This window comes from Haliaeetus albicilla, chromosome 2, assembly GCF_947461875.1.
Source record: "Haliaeetus albicilla chromosome 2, bHalAlb1.1, whole genome shotgun sequence".
In the NCBI taxonomy this organism is placed as follows: Eukaryota; Metazoa; Chordata; class Aves; order Accipitriformes; family Accipitridae; genus Haliaeetus; species Haliaeetus albicilla.
Window position 1 is genome coordinate 70,779,684 of NC_091484.1, and position 19,010 is coordinate 70,798,693.

At 40.9% G+C, this 19,010-nt stretch overlaps 1 protein-coding gene and 1 long non-coding RNA gene across 6 annotated transcripts in view; one reads left to right on the forward strand and one right to left on the reverse strand.

The window, feature by feature from the left end:
• DNAJB6 (DnaJ heat shock protein family (Hsp40) member B6) overlaps positions 1 to 14,250 on the reverse strand; it is a 65,661-nt gene extending 51,411 nt beyond the window's left edge. For 3 of the 5 annotated variants that reach the window (XM_069778189.1, XM_069778186.1, XM_069778190.1), the window contains exons 1-3: positions 14,112 to 14,216; positions 2,951 to 3,059; positions 1,379 to 1,488 (exon numbers count right to left, since the gene is read on the reverse strand). In XM_069778189.1, the coding sequence (XP_069634290.1) occupies positions 1,379 to 1,488; positions 2,951 to 3,015 (175 nt within the window). In that variant the 5' untranslated portion in view covers positions 3,016 to 3,059; positions 14,112 to 14,216. Of the gene's footprint in view, positions 1 to 1,378; positions 1,489 to 2,950; positions 3,060 to 12,647; positions 12,673 to 14,111 lie in introns of those variants that run through there. The other 2 variants (XM_069778187.1, XM_069778188.1) reach the window with 2 other exon arrangements.
• Positions 14,251 to 14,414: 164 nt separating this feature from the next.
• Positions 14,415 to 17,291, forward strand: LOC138684468 (uncharacterized). Its single transcript, XR_011323752.1, has 2 exons — positions 14,415 to 14,556; positions 16,511 to 17,291. It is a non-coding gene; the product is annotated as an uncharacterized lncRNA (long non-coding RNA).
• The last annotated feature ends 1,719 nt before the right edge of the window (positions 17,292 to 19,010 follow it).

A 19,010-nucleotide genomic window follows, 5' to 3' on the forward strand; every position in this document is an offset into this window, starting at 1 on the left:
AGCCTGAAGTTCATCTTGAAAAATATAACGTTCTTGAAACCACAAGGGAAGTGTGTTCTATGATCACCCAATTTCAGTATTCTTTGCTTATGTAACCCCCTTACAAAACTATTCTTCTGCCAAAAATCTGTCTTCATTTAAGCCTGTAATGGTGTCAGAAAATTTCATTAAGTCTGCAGAACAGTTGATTGCCTCTCAACCACGGGGCTCAGGATTCAGATATCCCTGCTGCACAAATGATTTTTAAGACACCAGTAACTTAGGATTTGGTCTAGATCCAAAAACAGGCAGCATTTTTAGAAGATGTTCTAAAATTCTTGCAGTATACTGTTTCCGAAGTATTTAAAGATCTGTATAACAACCAGACCAGTATCCCATTTTTATCTTGCTCAAAAAATTTGCTTAAGGTTAAATTACTCTAGGAGACAAGTATACAATGAACTGCCCATAAATTAAGTTCTGTTTCTCCCATGTCAATTAAGTATCAAAACCAACCAAAGAAACAGGGTGTACAAGACTGCAGCTTGATAAACCAGGCCAGATTCTGAAAGGTAATCTAGATGCTGCTAGTGCTTTAAATATAGCTTTCCCATGCTCACTGGTCTCAGGTGAAATCAAGGACACTTCAGAAATAGCACAAACAGCTGCAGTCAATTACAGGAGAAAATAATCAAAGTAGCTTAAATCACTTTGTTATGATGCAGACTGCTTTTGCCTGAACACTAGCAAAAGTTAATGATACTTTTCAAGCAAAAAGATACAGGTGAACTAAAAGCTGAATTCCTGCACCACATGGGTCAGGCTAAGCATCTGTTTCAGAACAATTCTAAATAAACACTCTCCTCAGTATCACAGGTGACTGAATTTACAGAATTCACCCAAACACAATCCAAATTTTCAGCAAGGTTTACAGTATGCTTGGTCTTTGTCAAGACTAGTTTACTGTTACAAGAACTAGAAGCAGTGGGCACAGCAGTAGATAGTTTGTCTAGCCTGATTTTTATTGGATAAACACAGTAATTCCCCTATACAGACAGTAACATTGGCTTTACCTTCTAAGTTAAAATGAATCTTGGTATTCACAAATATGTCTTCAGAAACTTCTGAAGAGGGCCTGGCAAACATAGGATTTCAATTTCTAGAAGGAAACTGCTTTGGTTACTCATCTAGAGAGATCCTGAATTTTTTGTTTCAAAATTTCTGCTTATTTTGCCTTATCTACAAGCTGCTTTTTCTCTCCTTTCTTTTGAAAAAGAAGTACTTGAGTTGAATAGCAAACCAAAGTTCGAATATCCCTTTAAAGCATCATACATCAGCATTTTCAGTCTGATACCCAGACTAGCGACCTGTAGTTCAAGAGCCCTTTTAAAATACCTACCATCTGACAAAACTTCATAGGCCTCAGCTACTTGTTTAAATTGCCGTTCTGCCTCTTCTTTATTGTCTGGATTTTTATCAGGGTGCCATTTTAATGCCAATTTACGGTACCTAAATGGAACGAAAACAAAGGATATTTTACTCTGAAATGAAGGAATATGCTGTACAGATAAACAAAATGTTTCAAACAAATTATCAGGGATGAAAGCACTTCGAAATTCCCCAGTGCTTTGTATCTTGCACCTAGACCAGTACCAACAGATTCTGCAGGTACACAAAGAACCATCTAGTCAGATTTGGTTTAAAAAAAAGAAAAAAGTGGATTTGGGGTTCTTTAGTTATTTTGAGATTATTCCTGTGCATTTCTGTTGATCAACATCTGGCAGGTCTAAGCAAAACATTCCATAACATTTCTGCTATGGGCTGCTTCTTAGAGCTCCACAATTATTCAATACTACAACCAACCATGGGAAGCATCAAGAGTACTTGTCTAGTACAGACAAAACCGATAAAGCTCCAAGAGTACCGTGATACCAAACTGTGGCAGCGTCCTAACATCAGTGACGACTTTGCCTGCTACACCTGCACACAATTCCTAGCCTCAAATGAAATATTTTAGGCAAAGTGTTCATAACTATTTAAAGCGGCAAAGCTAAGCTTGCACTTAGGTTGATTTGGAGTGTTTTACAGAGTCATACAAGATCACAGGTCAAACATTTCAGTTGACAAAGCAGTATGTGGAGGAATTTGCAAAAGAACAAGGGAGGAAAAACACATAAATCAAACTTCCACACACTAGTGCAATTTGACTAATAAAGCTCAGGCACCTAGGAGAAGGAAAGAGAGAAACACAGTATTTCCAGGTCACTTGAAACTGCAATTTATTATTAAACGCTTCTGATATACTAGAAATGCATACTACAGAAATGTTTCCTCCTAAATGTTTGTTGAAAAGTAAATGGTATCTTTTGAAAATGTTACAAACACCCATCTTAAAACAGTACATAAACAGTAAATCTAAACAAAGAACTGTATTTAATTCCTTTGAAGACTCCTAATTTAAACAGTGGGGGTTTTTTAAATAATAACAGATGTTCAGTCCATCAAAATCTAGGCACAGAAACAAGACCTCATGTTAAGAAAAAGCTAGTATCCAGAAAAGCAGTATGCCAAATACTCATTAATAGCTTTGAAAAAGCACCTCTGCAAACGGAGGGGAAGACTAGTTACTGCAATTTAGCCACAGAAGAAGGGGCTGTCACTGCCTGTACCATATCAAGTTTGGAGGCACACTTGGACAAAAATGTATTTAACAGTGATCAAAAAACAGTGACTGATGGCATTTTCACTTTAGCAATACTCAGGATTCTTTTCCCAATTTCATAAAAATGAGCAAATGCTTTTACTTCAGAACACTGAATATTTCTCTGTTAGCAAAGGCATCACCTCAGATGACTACTACTCATCCTAGTATTAACAACGAAGTGATAATCCAGAAACCACATGATTATATTTGTTCCTTAAAATACATACCTTATCTTATATATATATATAAAAAAACAGTGATACTTACGCTTTTTTAATATCTTCTGCTGAGGCATGCTTTTGCACTCCCAGAACTTCATAGTAATCCACCATGTTTCAGTAGTTGTCTTGTTAACAACAGCTGCGCCTTTCAAGTCCTGTAACAACAAGAACTTGTAAATGAAGCTAGTTTAGTAATGCCAATTCATAAAAGTCAGGTAGGAGCCTAGTATCTTCCATTCCCAAACCTGATCTGAGAGCGCTGCTTGTTTTTAGAAATCTGAATGTTACAAACCTCACGCTTTATTTTAGGTTGACAGATCAAACAATTACTTTGATTCTGATTTCTGTTTATGTTCTTTAATCCCACTGAAACACAGTGCACAGAGACATAGGTAAACAGCAGGTTCCTGAAAAAAATTAGACTGAAAAGCTAGATTTAATCAGTATATTATGAAGAGTATGTACAGTATGTCACCATTTTGATATATACATTAATAACTCTGAATGCAAAAGAAACCATGTATCATGTTTACTTTATATCACTCTGACACCTATGTCAGGTCTTAGGCACGTATGAGCATAAACGAAGGGCCACATCTGTCACATCTCCTGTTCAGAACATTACTTACACTGAGATACTGCTCCCTTCAAAGAAAGCAATGTATGTGCAGGTCTTAGAAATCTAAAATTCCACCTATAGTTTCCAATAAGCCTTTGCCTTTCTTGTACTCAAACCTTGACAGAAAATTCACATATTGCCAAAGCTACCGAATTCCATTTACTTCCTGTATGCTTATGAACATAAAGTACGTAGCCAGGCGAGATTGCTCAAACTGCAAGGTTAACCAATCAACTCAAGTACAGAGGCACCTTGTGTTTCTTAGAATAAGAGAATAAAGTTTTCACAAGAGTCCTAAGAAACCTACAAGTTAAAAGAAAAAGCATTTGCTCTACTCAATTTAAATACTGACAGTTTCTTGTCAATATTAGAGAATAGTTACAAGGAACAATTATACTAATCATTACTTCAATTAAATGACCACCAAGATTAAAGAACCTTTCTAAAAATTTCAAGAACATATCATCTCCTTATGCAAAGGCGGCTTCTCCCCACCACTCTAAGTCTCCACTCTGGCAATTCAACAAGGCAACGCTGACCTTTTTAGTGAGTTATCAGCATGTTGCAGGCAAAGTCACCCAAATATACTTAGAACATAACCATACAGCAATGTATTAGTCATGTTTTCTTACCCTGTGCATCAAGAACAAAAATTCATTGAAATCACTTCCCCCCCCCCCCCCCCAAGTCATTCAGTGTTTTTCATTTCAGCCCAGGCAAGTCTTATTTTCATGTTCTTTCACATAAATGCTGAAAGAATCAAGCATGATATAGCCCAACGAAATATTCTGAAATTAATTTACTGTACTAGTATTACATGTATCTTTCAAAATCCTGGGATATAAACATTAAAGAGAGACTTTTACAATAAATTGGTACATCTTCACAATATGTTGCTGTTGTAGGTTAAAGCTTAATTAGGGATGTCATTACACACATTTCCTCAAATGGCAAAACCAGTTTAAGAGATACCCTGCCACGCTGTCTCTCCCCACCAAACTACTTACAGAAGCAAACGTATTGCAGGAGCTACGTGTTTTTAAAACTTGAGTGGTTTTAGCAATCTAGTTAACCATACAGTGCCACAAACACTTACAAAATTAAAGTGTAGCAGGCAAACAGACCTCTAATTAACTTTGCCCTTTGAAGAAACCTCCACACTTAAGAAAATAGTAAGGGTATAGTTAATACTGTGACCAACACCAAGGGAAGTTGGGAGACATGCATTAAAATGAACATTAAGAATGCCAGTACTAATATAGCAATGGCAGGGTTCAATATGTAAACATATAGATTACCAAAAATATCCCACACTATTTGCTATCAACTAGCCTCACTAGTTTTGCTGTTTCCCAAACAACGATCAGAATAACAACTCTACGAATCCACAAGTGAGGAGCAAGGTTAGCACGTGTTAAGGATGTTATCAAATCCTGTAGCCCATCCTTATGAGTAATAGCATATATGGAACATATAGTTGACAGAAAGAAATCAAGGGGAGGAGAATCTAGTATGAGTCAAGCTTAAGGCTAAAGGTCAGAGCCCCTCCTAATAAGAGATACTACCCTAAAACCAGTGAGCTAAGAGCAGGAAGCCACAACACATAAGAGTACATAACATACTAACTGTTTTTTCCATACTCTCCTTTTTTTCTTAAATACAAGACTTCCATTAGCACTCCTCTCAATTTAGGCAGATATCTTAAAGGGAAAATTCAAAACTCAAGCTTCTAGCTAGAATAAGCAGGTAGGAAAAGCAACTTAGGTGCAAAAAATAAATCACATCTTTTCCTAGAGAACTTTGTACACGCTGGTAGTCATATTGATTTCAACATATATTTCTTTAAACACTTTAGCTGTTTCTTTAAAAACAGTGTTGCAGTGTTAAAAGTTCAGACTCAATACATATACCAATATACCCTAAGAAGCCTGAAGTTGGGACCAAAAGTGAGTGCTGAGGCAACATGACCAGCTCTTTACAGATTACTTAGACCCTAAAAAGCAACTCCTCCAAGAACAGAGGAATTATTTGTTTGAAAGAAATGTCTGGGGCTTGCATATTCTATCTTTTTTGAGTGTGTTATTGTTCAGTTTTTTTCTTGCCACTAATATAAAGTCTGGAACTAAGACAAGCCGGCAGCTCTCTACAGAAAACAAACTGTTTATATTCTCCTTCTCTTAAACATTTGGGTGACAGTAAGAGTTCATCTCCGATTGATCATTATTTCTATTGCTAGTTACCACAAAGTTACTATAAAACTGCACTGCTAAAATTTAGGTATCACAGGAATTTTCTCCTGTGTGCAAAAAGGTTTTAGCAATATTTACATGAAGAAAATTAATCTGCAGCTTTTTTTTGTCCAGCTTAAGCAAAACATGCAAAACCATGAAACAGCATCAGCTAATATTTAGACCCTTAAAAATACTTGGATTTTTGCTCAACTCCCAGTAAGACAAAAAAAAAAAAAAAGAAACAAACCAAAAACAACACCCAAAAACCCAACCCAACAGTCACAAACTAGAAAAGACCTCTGTCTCCAATCTTTCCAGGAAAAAAATATTGAAAATACTCACTCCAGAAAGCAACCACCATAAACTTATAGCAAAATAGAAAACAGCTGACCATCAACTTAAAACAAAACAGAAAATGGCTGAAGAAAAAAAGAAGAAAAAAAACACCAGTAATTTTAAGGCTAGTAGAAATCTGCACAGTGAAAATGCCTAAAACTTTCAAAGAAGCAAACCATATACTTTCCTGCAAAATGAAAAGCAAAAATACTCAACTGTCCTACCCAAAATGGCACGACAAAAATCTTCTTCCAACCCCAAATTTAAACAATTTGTCTCCAAATACACAAGCAACGCTCCTTAACTAGGCATTCAAGAGGTTTTTTTTCCAAAGCCACAAGGAAGCCACCCCACATCAGCTAATTTCCCACCTCCAACCACAGAAAATCTTCAAAGTCTCAGAAGAAAAAAAACAAGCAAAAAAACCTCCAGATGAAAGAAGTTGTTTCATGGCCTTCGTGTTTGCCTGCAAAAGTCTACAGTTACTTGTGTTCCTAATCGCACTGTGTTTACAGGATGCTATCAGCTACTCTAACTCCTTCTTTGGAGCATGAACAAATCAAACATCCAAATGTTTATGTGAACCAAAAGTTTCCATAGCTTCCAGAGAAGTCAGCTTTGTTGTGGCTTACCAAGCAGAAGCCCTGAATGTTCATACTAACTCAAGGCAACTGATAGGAGTACACGACCAGGCTTGAGACCTCCCTCTTACAGCAGAGCCCAAAGCTGGATCAGTTTAGTTACCCTGAAACCTGGCTCAAACTCTCCTTATGGCAAAGTCCTCAGCTACATAAAAGGCATGAGAAGAATTACAGAAGATAGATATGTAGAAAGCTATAAACTTTGAGAAATCAGATGCGTAACCTTCAGGGATGACAAAGCAGCACCTCTAACTAAATACAGAAGGGAGGAAGGTATCCGAACAAGAAATTCTTAAATCAGTCAGGAAAGAATTCAGACAGCAAGGGGCATGCGACCTTTGCAGTCAGCCTAGTCAGAAAAAGTTATCTATTTCTGGCTGTGAAGCAACAGGGCAGCACAGAGAGTCCTGAAAGGTGCCAGAATAGCTCAAGCTTAGTGACTAGTGCAGTCACCTGGGTAGAGGGAGATGGAGTTCCAAATTCCTGATTCATGCAATTCACAGAAGCAGCCAGTCACCAACATCCTGTGCAAGTTGCACATCCATCCCATTCCTAGTACCTGCCTGCTTTCTATGAACGTACCTAAAGGATTGCATCCTGCTGGCAACACAGGAAGAACAAATCTGAATCCCAGTTCAGCTGGAGCTTGCATCTGACCTACTCAATAGCAACTGGCCAATATAGAGATGTCTCTGGTATGTTAATAGATGATGCGCACACTTGAGGATCTTTGGGAATTGCAACCTATGATTAAAAAAATGTGACTTTTCACATTCCAAGAATTTTATTAGAAAGCAACATGCCAGCTGGACCTGATGAAATTCTACGCTCCTTCAAACTATGAGCAAGGCTACACTAGAATTAATACTGTTGTGGATCTAGGGCCATACAAAGACTACCAAGGAACACACACACTTTCAAAGTTTTCTAGTATTTCTTAATTTGATTATTATATAGCTAAGACATCTTTGCTAAGCTTTTAATTATTTACAGTACAGTAAATTCAGAGACATATAAAAATATTTCCAGTCTTAAAGTAACAAACTTCAGATGAAATTCAGTCACTTCAATTGCTTACAAGCTACAGATTTCAAATGCAATCCATGAATTGTAATAACTTGCCTGTATCTCTCCCAAGTTACCCGTCTGTATTGGGTTTGCATGGCAAGGTTTTGGTAGCTGGGGACTACAGGGATGGCTTCTGTGAGAAGCTGCTAGAAGCTTCCCCTATGTCCACTAGAGCCAATGCCAGCTAGCTCCAAGACTGACCCACTGCTGGCCAAGGCTGAGCCCATCAGCTACAGCAGTAGCACCTCTGTGATAATATATTTATGAAGGGGAAAAAAAAGTTGCTGCAGAACAGAAACTACAGCCAGAGAGAGGAGCGAGAACATGTGAGAGAAACAACCCTGCAGACACCAAGGTCAGTGCAGAAGGAGGGGGAGGAGGTGCTCCAGGCGCCGGAGCAGAGATTCCCCTGCAGCCCGTGGGGAAGACCATGGTGAGGCAGGCTGTCCCCCTGCAGCCCAGGGAGGTCCACGGGGGAGCAGATCTCCACCTGCAGCCCGGGGAGAGAGGACCCACGCTGGAGCAGGGAGATGTGCCCGAAGGAGGCTGTGACCCCGTGGGAAGCCCGCGCTGGAGCAGGCTCCTGGCAGGACCTGTGGACCCATGGAGAGAGGAGCCCACGCTGAAGCAGGTTTTCTGGCAGGACTTGTGACCCCGCGGGGGACCCACGCTGGAGCAGTCTGTGCCTAAAGGACTGCAGCCTGTGGAAGGGACCCACGCTGGAGCAGTTCATGAAGAACTGCAGCCCATGGGAAGGACTCACGTTGGAGAACTTCATGGAGAACTGTCTCCCATGGGAGGGGCCCCACGCTGGAGCAGGGGAAGAGTGAGGAGTCCTGCCCCTGAGGAGGAAGGAGCAGCAGAGACAACGTGTGATGAACTGACCACAACCCTCATTCCCCATCCCCCTGTCTGTGCCACTGGGGGGGTAGGTAGAGAATCCAGGAGTGAAGTGTGTCCAGGAAGAAGGAAGGGGTGGAGGGAAGGTGGTTTATGATTTGGTTTTATTTCTCATTACCCTACTCTGGTTTGATTGGTAATAAATTAATTTTCCTCAAGTAGAGACTTTTTTGCCCGTCACAGTAATTGGTGAATGATCTCTCCCTGTCCTTATCTTGACCCCTGAGCTTTACATTATATTTTCTCTCCCCTGTCCAGCTGGGGGGGGGGATGATAAAGCAGCTTTGGTGGCCACCTGGCATCAAGCCAAGGTCAACCCACCACACCATCTAAAAGAAGGGTAAATAAAGATCAACCATGAAGCGCCATTTCCCAAGGCTTCCAAGACTCATTTGTACCAGCAGCTCAAGGAGTTTTCACTGGCTTGAAGAGGTCACTGCCTTGAAGATGTCACTGCCTCTAATACACAGATACTGGTTATAGAAACTGCCTTCTGGTGTCATCCTACGCCCTACTCCAAAAAAGACAAATCTCACACCACAACTCTTCAGAGCAGAACACCACTCGGGCAACAAATACATTTTACCTAGTTCAACTCAGCAACACAGGAAGCTATACAAGTCTCAAAACACTGGCCAAATCCCAAATAAAATGAAGAGATCTTCATCAGTTCTAGCACCAATATCTGGGATGTGCCATATGTAACTGAGCTGAGACCATGAGCAGTCTCTTGGCTGTACTAGCAAAGGTTCGCTGTGTTAGCCCTATAGAAGTGCTAACATGAAAACACCCACACTGTATACCAGAAAATCTTTGTAAGGGGAAGTTTAAGAATGCTAAGGAACTAAAAGAAAGTTTAATTCTGATGAGTGCAATAATACAAAGCAAGAAAACCTGTATAAAGCTTGTAATTAATTAATCTGGCAAATACATTTAAACACTGCACCAACATTAAATTTTTCTTTCCACTGATATATGTACAGTGTGGTACAGAGTAAGGTATATTAAAAACCTCAGTACTTTTAACTTCTACTTACCTAAGCTTAGGAAAGCTGTCACAGTTTAACTTCACAGATTCCTGAAATTTCTTGTTTCATGGAAAAATATAAATTGACCATATAATTAAAGTTAATAAAATGTACTTAAATAGCAATGTTTATACTCATATCCTTAATACTACCACAGCATCCCCATGAGATGAATCTAATAAAATGAACATTCCAAAAAGCTTAGTTTAATCTCATGTTTACATCAAACATCCTGCTTCTATGTCAGAAAACAGACTGGATTTGAATACAGTGATTATTATATGAGATGATGCAGTTCATAGAGGGGAAAAGGTAGGTAGGATGACTGCTTTATCTTCCAGTTAAAGTTCTATTTAAAAAACAACAACAAAAAGCCACCACAACCAAAAAAGAGCCACCTGTACAAGGCTCCATCACCCCTCAATGCAAGAAGTTACAAAGAATCCTGCCCCATTACTCTCCTCCCCAAGGAGAGCAAGACGCAACTGTGGCAAGAACTACAGGACTTGCTTGTCCATATTACTGCCTGGCACATGGAAAGCCTGTAGAGGGCAACAAGTAAGAAACCATTAAAAAACAATTAACCTACCAAAAATGGAAACACAGGAAATTGAAAATCTTCATCTGTGAAAGAAATGTAAGCACTAGCTAACAAAAACTGGAAAAGAAAGTAAGTAGATCAGTGAATAAATAGGCTACCCTCATACCCTTGACTTATACTCTACTGCTTATCCATCTGATCTATGAGCATGCCTTGAATCAAGGGGTACTTATTCATGATCTCTCCTTAAAGCAAAGGGGCATTTTTCCAAAACACAACCACCCAGGTGTCCAAATTTGGAATTGTGTCATACAAATATCTGGAACACTGGCACCCTCCTAAAACTAACCATAAAAGGCTATTTTATACAAAGTAAAAATATTCCTAACTCATTTTAAAAAATGTATGATCTGTGTTTGATTAAGCGATTAAAAATGGTGAAAGCCTCAACTGGCAAAGATTGGGTCCAGAAAGTTTCAGCCAAATAATCACATGCAACCAGATGATCCTTCAGGGAAAAGAAAATAGTTTGAAGTTTCTACACACTTCCCCTGAAGTAGTTTCTGGAGTCATGATAATTTTACTTAAGCCAACCAGCAAAAAAAAAAATGTTACATTAAAGCAAACATCAATTTCTTTTTCAGAACAACGATGACAGGCTGTCATAGATTCAGACTACATTAAGACAGAAAAGAATTTCTTCTAATCAAAAGAATTAACAAAGTTTTAACAAAAACTGGCTGCAATGTAGCTATGTCTGGCTTCAGACTTAATAAGGATCTTAAAGCTCATGTAATAAGTACTGAGTTCTCACTAATATCAGTGGGATTTCACTACTTATTCAGAACAAATAGAAAACATAAATGAAACATACAACTAGTAACTGTAGGAGTGAAATTCATATGCATGAATTTCTTCCCTAGCAGTTAAACAAACAGAAGCAGAATAATGCTTTCATTAGGTTTAAACTTAAGAAAAATCTCACATTCATCCAAATGTAGTATTTCATTGAAAAGCAAAGAAAATATAATTTAAACCTACTAATATAGTAAACTACAGTTTTAATTTAAATCTATCTGGAAATAAACAACGAGCATAGATCAGATCCAACACGTTTTGACAAAGCTAAGTAATTTCTCCCTAATCCTTCCATTTCTTGAATACATCAAGATAAAGAAAAAGCTGTCAACAGAAAATGTTTTCAGGACACGGCTGACAAGGTTCTTTATAAATACTATTAAAGAAATGGAGCACTTCCTACTTAAGGAGCAAAATACTAGAATATTAAGCCTCACACAACTAAATTGAAAACTGAGGGAATACATTCCCTTCAAAACATCATTATTTATACCATTAAGAAACAGATGGTCTGCTCAAGTCTGGAAGTTCAGCGTATTGACATGACCGAGATGCACTATCCTCTATAGCCAGCAGCACAAGAGCAGAACACAACTAGCACGCATGGCTGCACTCACTCTGTTCAACCTGGTGTGACATTTCCGTCAATTCCAGGCTAGACCTTCAATGCCTCTGGACTCACAGTAAAACACAAACATCACCCTCATCCCACACGACCTCAGCTCAAAGACCTAACTGTATCAATGTGTTAAGCACAGATGTACAGATGTAGGAGTCCTGAAAGTTTTACAGTTTAAAAAACAAAAAAACCCACAAACCAGTTATTTCTTTCCTCAATACAGAGAAAATACTTTTAGGAACTCATATATCCTTGTTATTGAGATGATGATTTAACATAAGTTGTTTCCTCTCTCCACTTACGTTCCAAAACTTCTGGTGGATGAAAGAAAGAATACAGTAGGTATTTAAGTTTATACATCTATTAAAAAAATAAATAGCAAGATACATTATCTCTCCAACTAAAAATTCTGCATTACACAAAAGTGAAGCCTTGCATGCTTTCTCCCAAAGTCCGGCCAAGATAAATTGGCAAAGTGCATCAATCTATGAAAGACAGAAGAAAATACCAGAGAGAAAAGTTGTTTTGGTAAGAATGTGCTGTAGTCAGAAAGCACAAGTGCTAAAAAGACAAATCCAATGGAGAACAAGGGGAACTTTGCAGTTTACAGATAGAGAAATTATTATTAACATTGCAGTTTAAACAGTACTGCCAGTAAAAGTAGCAATTTAAATTTCTCCTCCAATGTCTGAGATTATTTAAGAAAATTTAATCCTAAATTAACTTCCATTTTGAGCAGTCTCTTGTTCTCTACTGAAAAGACAGCATGAGAACCACGAAGGGGAAACAAAGTTAGACCAGTACTGTGCACTAGTTAGCATTTTGGCTGTTCAAAATAAAAAAAAAAAAAAACCACAAAAAACATAATCACAGAGACAAGATCTGTAAATACACTTACTCACTAGTACAAACAAATCTTCTTTTGCAACATAATCCAGCAAACTAAATGGTACTTTAAGCACCAGTCTCTTGATCATCAGCTGAACATAAAATCCTCCTAACTAGAGTACAGGGATCTCCAAAGAATAAACAAAAATTAAGGTCAGCAGGAAGCAGTAACTGCAACCTCAGAGGACCAGAGGGGCAGAGCCGACTTTCATTCCAGCTGTTCCCTCTGTGTCAACACCTTGTTCTTATCACTTTTTGACACTTTATATCCTAAAAACTCAGGGCTCAATCACTGATTTACTATGCAATGTCACAAGCTTGACCATTTGCACATTAGCATTGTTACAAATTTAGCTTCTATGACGTTACTGTGTCCAAATGAGAACCAAACAAGTAGTTTATTATTATCAGATTTCAAAACAAATTCGCACAGTATTTTGAATAACCTTTTCTAATGCTTTCACTAGAATGGCTCAAGCCTGCAGCACAGGTTTTCAGCAGCTAAGGAGAGCTCTGACAGTAAAACTGTATGTAACACAGCATAAAGCATGGCTACAAACAAGAACTTCACTTCCCAACTCCCTGCCTTCTCATAAGTCCAGCAAATACTGACGACAAACTATGTTCCTTACCTGCCAGTGACAATTTTCAATTCAGCTTGAAACTTGGCAACAGCGAGTTCAAAACACCTGACCCCTACCTACCGCCTTCACGCACAACAAACCTTACTACTGACCCTACGCTGAGTTAATAAACGCAAAACAGAATTTAACTAAACCCCTTCTGTCGGGGGGGGAAGCACTTTGAGTTTACAAGCATAGCAAAAAAGCACGCTCCGAAGAAAAAGACTTTAAGTAAAACGTCTAACACGTTCACGAGCAAAGGGTGAACTGAGGCTCTCCCTCACCTTTTCGTAACTGAAACCACTACAAGCAGAAAGAGGAACGCGGATTTTTTTTCCCTAGGCCTTCTCTGCTTGCGGCAAACAAGAAACAAATCCGGATGATCTGGGATCGTACGGCCCAGGGATCCCAAACTGCATCTCCTCCGCTCCCAGTTACGGGATAAGCCCAACCAAGGCAGCCACTGCGCCCGGGGGCGCCTCCCTCACCGCCCACCCCCAAGTGCCGGAGATCCACGCCGCCCGCTCCGCTCCGCTCCCCCGCGCGAACCCCGCTCCGGCCGGCCCGGGGCCGCCGCCACGCACCTCCCCAACAGCTGGGAAGGAAAACCCCGGGTCAGGCGGCACGCCGGCCCCCGGCGGGAGACGCTCCACCGCCGGTCCTCCAGCGCGCAGCATGGCGGCGCCGGCCCGGGCCTCCGCCGAGCCGGCAGGCCCCGTTAACCAGCAGCACCGTTGCTAAGGCCCAGAAACCGCCGCCGCCTCCCGCTCCCTCGCTCCCCCCCTTTCCCCTCACACGGCCGAACGAGGCGAGGCCCATCACCGGGGCAGACCCGGCCCCCCCCCCGGCACTCACCCGGCCCAGTGCCTCCACAGCGCGGCCGCCACCCTCCCCGCAACGGCAACGGCGGTAAGCTCACCTCAGCCGCAAACAGGAAACGCCGTCAGCGCGCGGCGTCACTTCCGCCCGGCTGTTTCCGGAAGTTTCTCGAACGGGGAGGGGGGGCGCGCCCGCCGGGAGCAAGCAGAGACCGCCCCCTGCCGGCGACCGGCGGTGCTGCGGTGGGGGCGGGGCCGAGGGCGGGGCTTCGCGCCTCGGGGGCGGGGCTTCGCGCCTCGAGGGCGGGTCGCCTTCCGCGTCACGGAGCCGCCGCCGGGGCGCCGTCAGCGCGTGCCGGACCGTTTCCCCCCGCCCCGGCGGGGACAGCCGCCATCATCGGGCTCGCCTGCCGCGGGGCGGGCGAGCGGCCTTCCCCGGCGCTGGTTTCCCCTCACGGCATCGTCGGTATTCCTGCCCCGGGGTTCGTAAGACCCCCCCTCTCCCCGAGGCAGGCGGTTGGGTGGGAAACCCCTCTGGGCTTCTCTGAGGGGAAGAAAGTGATGTCCAGGTGTGTTGCTGAGGGAAAAGGAGAACAAAAGTAGTAACAGTTTAAAAAAGCACTCTCTGAATAGGTGAGTTTGGCTGCTAGAAGTGAGCAGACAAAGTTTCTTCCCTCGTGCGCATCTTCCTTTCAGTCTCGAAAATCGTCGTCCTCGTGAGGCCTCCGTTTCTGCTTTGAGGCCTGCGGTTCATCGTTTCCAGTTTGAGGCCTGCGGTTCATCGTTTTCCAGCTGGCACCTGGACAGATTCCTCGTGCTGCTTGAATATATTTAAGCATCCTTCGGGTTATATTTGAGTATGTGGTTTTCCCAGTGTCATGGCTGAGAGCAAAGTATAAGCAGCCAAGTTATTATTCTATTTTAAAAATTTGGACTTTATCCATTATTTAAATTGCTGTAAAATTACATTTCTCGCCCTTTATTTAAAAAGTTGGAGGCGGCATTGATTTATAGATCACCAAAGTGAAATTAGAGAGTTTCCACGCCTAAAATGTCTGCTCCACAAATAAAGTCAATTAAAAGGCTACTCATCGTTTTGGGGGTGTTTATGTTAAGGGAGTAGGATCAGTCCAAAAGGAAAAAAGCAAACTTAGAATAAGACAGAGGAGAACCTAATACAAATCAGCAAGGCAAGTAGTAGGACAACCCTAAGAGAAGTATACGCTTGGTGCTTTGGGGGAAATGGAAGCTTCAGAAGAAATATTGCGTGTAAGATTTGATGCTAAACTGTGGTCATGGAAACAAGTCTTGAAAATTAGATCAAAGAGACACCCAGTACCATTGTTAGTTTCTCATCAGCAAGTAGCTGTGAAGTCCAAGTTGTTGATCCACTTGGAATAAAAAAAAAAAACAACTAGTAGGTTAGACTGGCTCTTTCTAAAAGGTATGGTTGCAAACCTCAGAGGATTCCCAGCCTAGCAAGTGCAAAGGTAAGCAGCAGGTCAGTGCTTTGTAGTTTGGGAGGAGACTTTGATTTAATGCTTTAAACATTTCTTGATGTGGAAATAAAGAGGTGTAACCAATGACAGGTGAGAAAGTATGAAAAGTCTTCAGTCTTTTAAAAAATCTCACCTCCATTAAACAAGCTAGAAGTAGCGCATGAGGCAGTTACTTCGCTCTAATTCTTTACAGAGTAGATTTTTATATTAAAGTTATGGTGCAATGGATGCCAACCGTAAATTTTTCTATTTATCCACACAAGCAGAACAGTGGCAAAGAAGCGTAATTCCTTATGGAATTACAGTGTTGAAATCGCAACACTGTCTACACCGGTGCAACCGGGACCCTGCGCTTTAACACAACTGTTTTATGGGTGACAGCCTTACAGTAGTTTGCCCATAGATTTTCTAACACTATTCTGACTCTAGACTGCGTAGCTCTCCATTAACACTCTTCAGATATAGGAATAATGTTTGGGAAGGCTTAGAGACCAATTTTGCACTTAGAGAAAGTAAAATATGAGAAGGTAAAAGTGCCTTGCTCACAGCTGAGGGCAAGGCTAGCACCATGAGATCCAGTTTCGCATTTTCTACAGCAAAACACAGAGAATGTAAATAAATGTTTCCAAAGTTATAGAAAGAAACCAAAGATTATGTAATTATAAAAAAAAAAAAATCCAAAATGTATTTTAATTGGTTTATGTTTGTCTTTGTCTTAGAAGTGGGATATGAACACATTTCCCGAGACTTTGCAGAACGGGTAGTTTGCACAGCCACCAATTACAAATATAATTTATTATGGCATCTTTTTTTTTAACTTATTATCTTTGATAGCTGAGATTATCTAACACTGAACAGTAACGAGAAGTATTTAATTTTTTTTAAGTTGGTTTATATTGTGCACTTGATATTTAATTTTCTGTTCTCTGGTTTACAGGGAAGGGCAGAGGATTGCAATAAATACAGCACATGGCACAGCCAGCCAGAAGGGGTACTGTTGGGTATACTGAAGAACACTGCAGAGATCCAGGTGAGCGTGCAAAGTCAGTATCCCCAAAACTCCCGTAGTGAAACAATGTGACCCCAGTTTGTCTTCACCAGACCTGAGCTGGCTTCTGCAGAGCCGCTTACATGATTGTCTCCAGTGCCCCAGTTCTGAGAGATTTCACTACCTTATGCTTGTAAGCATACAGCTTGGTCAGCTCTGGAGCTGCACCCAGGCAAGAGCCAATCTTACTGGACTCTGCAGGAGGCAGCTCAGTCTGGCAAGCTGGCACAGAGTGCTACTGGACCTCCATGGACTTGGTGACATTCAGAAACAATGGGACAGAGGTAGCAGCTGAGGGATTTCTATTTGTATCTCAAGGTCTTAGGAGCAGGGGAAGTAACTCCAGAGACTCCAGGCTGAGGTTGCCTCTAACACAGCGTCCATCAGACTGCTCAGCTTCTACCAAAGGAAGAAAGTCTCTACATCCCACCTGTGGTTCAAGCTTCCCGTGTTGGTAAATGACCAAGCGTTCCATCCGAAGTCATCTGACAAGGTTTAACCTTACACATTTTTTCATGCACAGAAGTGGGTTACAAGTTAACAGTAATTTGGGGAGCGCAAGACTAACAGGATGAATCTATAAAAACGTTAACAGTGACAGATTTTTATCCCTTTTGATCAGCTTCCTGTAAAATTTATCAGAGAAACATAAAGAGTAGTTTCAAAAACATTCATGGTCTTGTTTTCCTGGCTTCTGTTTGTTTTCTGACCAGAAGAACGTTGCTTGCTGGTGAGCAGCGAAGGAAACGCTGCTTTGATGCTGCTCTGCCCAGTGCACTTGTTGCCTTAGCCCAGACAACTAATAAAACAGGACTAATAAAACAGAAAAGCTTTTAGATTCAGAAAACCTTCTTCGAAGGTATTTGCAAAAGTACAAAGTAAAAGCATTCTATGTTTTTATGGCTAGCGGCTTGCAGCAAAAGCCTGGACTATTGTGTTAAAGAGCATTAAATTTGATGTTGCTGGCAGAGGATCAACATTCCAATAGCAAAAGCTGATAAATTCTGCTGGGTCTGTTGAAGCCGGTACCAAAGATCCAGGCAGACCCGGGCTGGTATCCAAGTACTGAGTCATAAGTCCGAATAAACTCTGTTATGAAAGGATCTTCATTGTTCAAGAATTTTCAACTCTCACCTGGGAACATGAGGGAGAGGTCTGGTTCACTTCAACTAACTTCAGCTGTCTAAAAGTTAAGCATCTAGTTTAAGGCCTCCAGCTATGAAGAGCGAGAGAAAGAGGGGGCACCTCCAGGGCACGATCTATTCCACCCACTTTGGAGATGTGTTTTATTAAAGAAAGAACTGCCCTCTGGAGCGCTGTCTCTGGGTTGCCTTTCTTTCATCGGAAGTGCCTCGACAGCCACCTTACAGATGGCTGAAGTTAAGTGAGATGAATTCAGGCCTAACTGGTAGCTATAACCTAATGATGGAAATAATATGGCAGCATTCCAGGAGGTATTAGCAATTCACATAGTTCCCAGATTCTTTTTTTTAATCATTTTTTATGACTTATGGAGGTCAATTATGAAAAGCCCATCAGAACACAAGAAATGCTTAAAAATGCTGCATTAGAGAGATATTAATATTAGTCCGCTTGATGTGGTAATGGCTGCAGCCTTCTCGGCCTGCTGCTCTGGCCTGCTGCTTAATGCATCCAGTTTTTCTATTTACAGATTTACAGATTCTATTTTTGGTATTAGCAAAGAACATGAGCATATGTATCAAAGACTGTTCTCACATCATTTAATTATAGTACTACTGGCAAAGTAATTCTGGAAAGTGCCACTTAATTAAATATAAGCATTAACTTTTTGCTGATAGCTTATCAGAAACAATTAGGTTTGAAATATGGGCAATACACCTAATGTTTAAAACTTTAAGTAGAAGCATTAAAAGCACAAAATAACCAATTTTCATTAGCATTCTCCAGAGCTTTTTCTGCTGAGCACAACCTCAATTTTCATTGGTACAGTGCTTCTTACTGCAAGTTTATCTGGACTCCTCTTTGTAACCAAAAGCTTGAGCCGAGTGGATGCTTTTGAAAGTGATTAAAACATTTCAGGATAGCTGGTGTTTTTTTCAATTCCTCCTGAAGTATCAGGTGTATTCTGCTGATTATTTGAGGTGTGTAGACAACAACCGAAGAACTGTTGTGGGCAGTCAGAAGATCTCACAGCTTAAGGCAAATGCTTATTCCTTGCAAGGACAGCCTGATCAGCATTTATGTTCATATACCAATGCCAAATATTGGTTAATTCTATGTAATTTTTCATCAATAGCCAGATAGATCGAACACATAATTAGACCTAAAGTATCTCTGCAGAACTTCGGGCTCTGCTGCCGTTTGCCTGAAAGTGCAGACGGGAAAAACAGTAAGCAGAGCTGTAAGG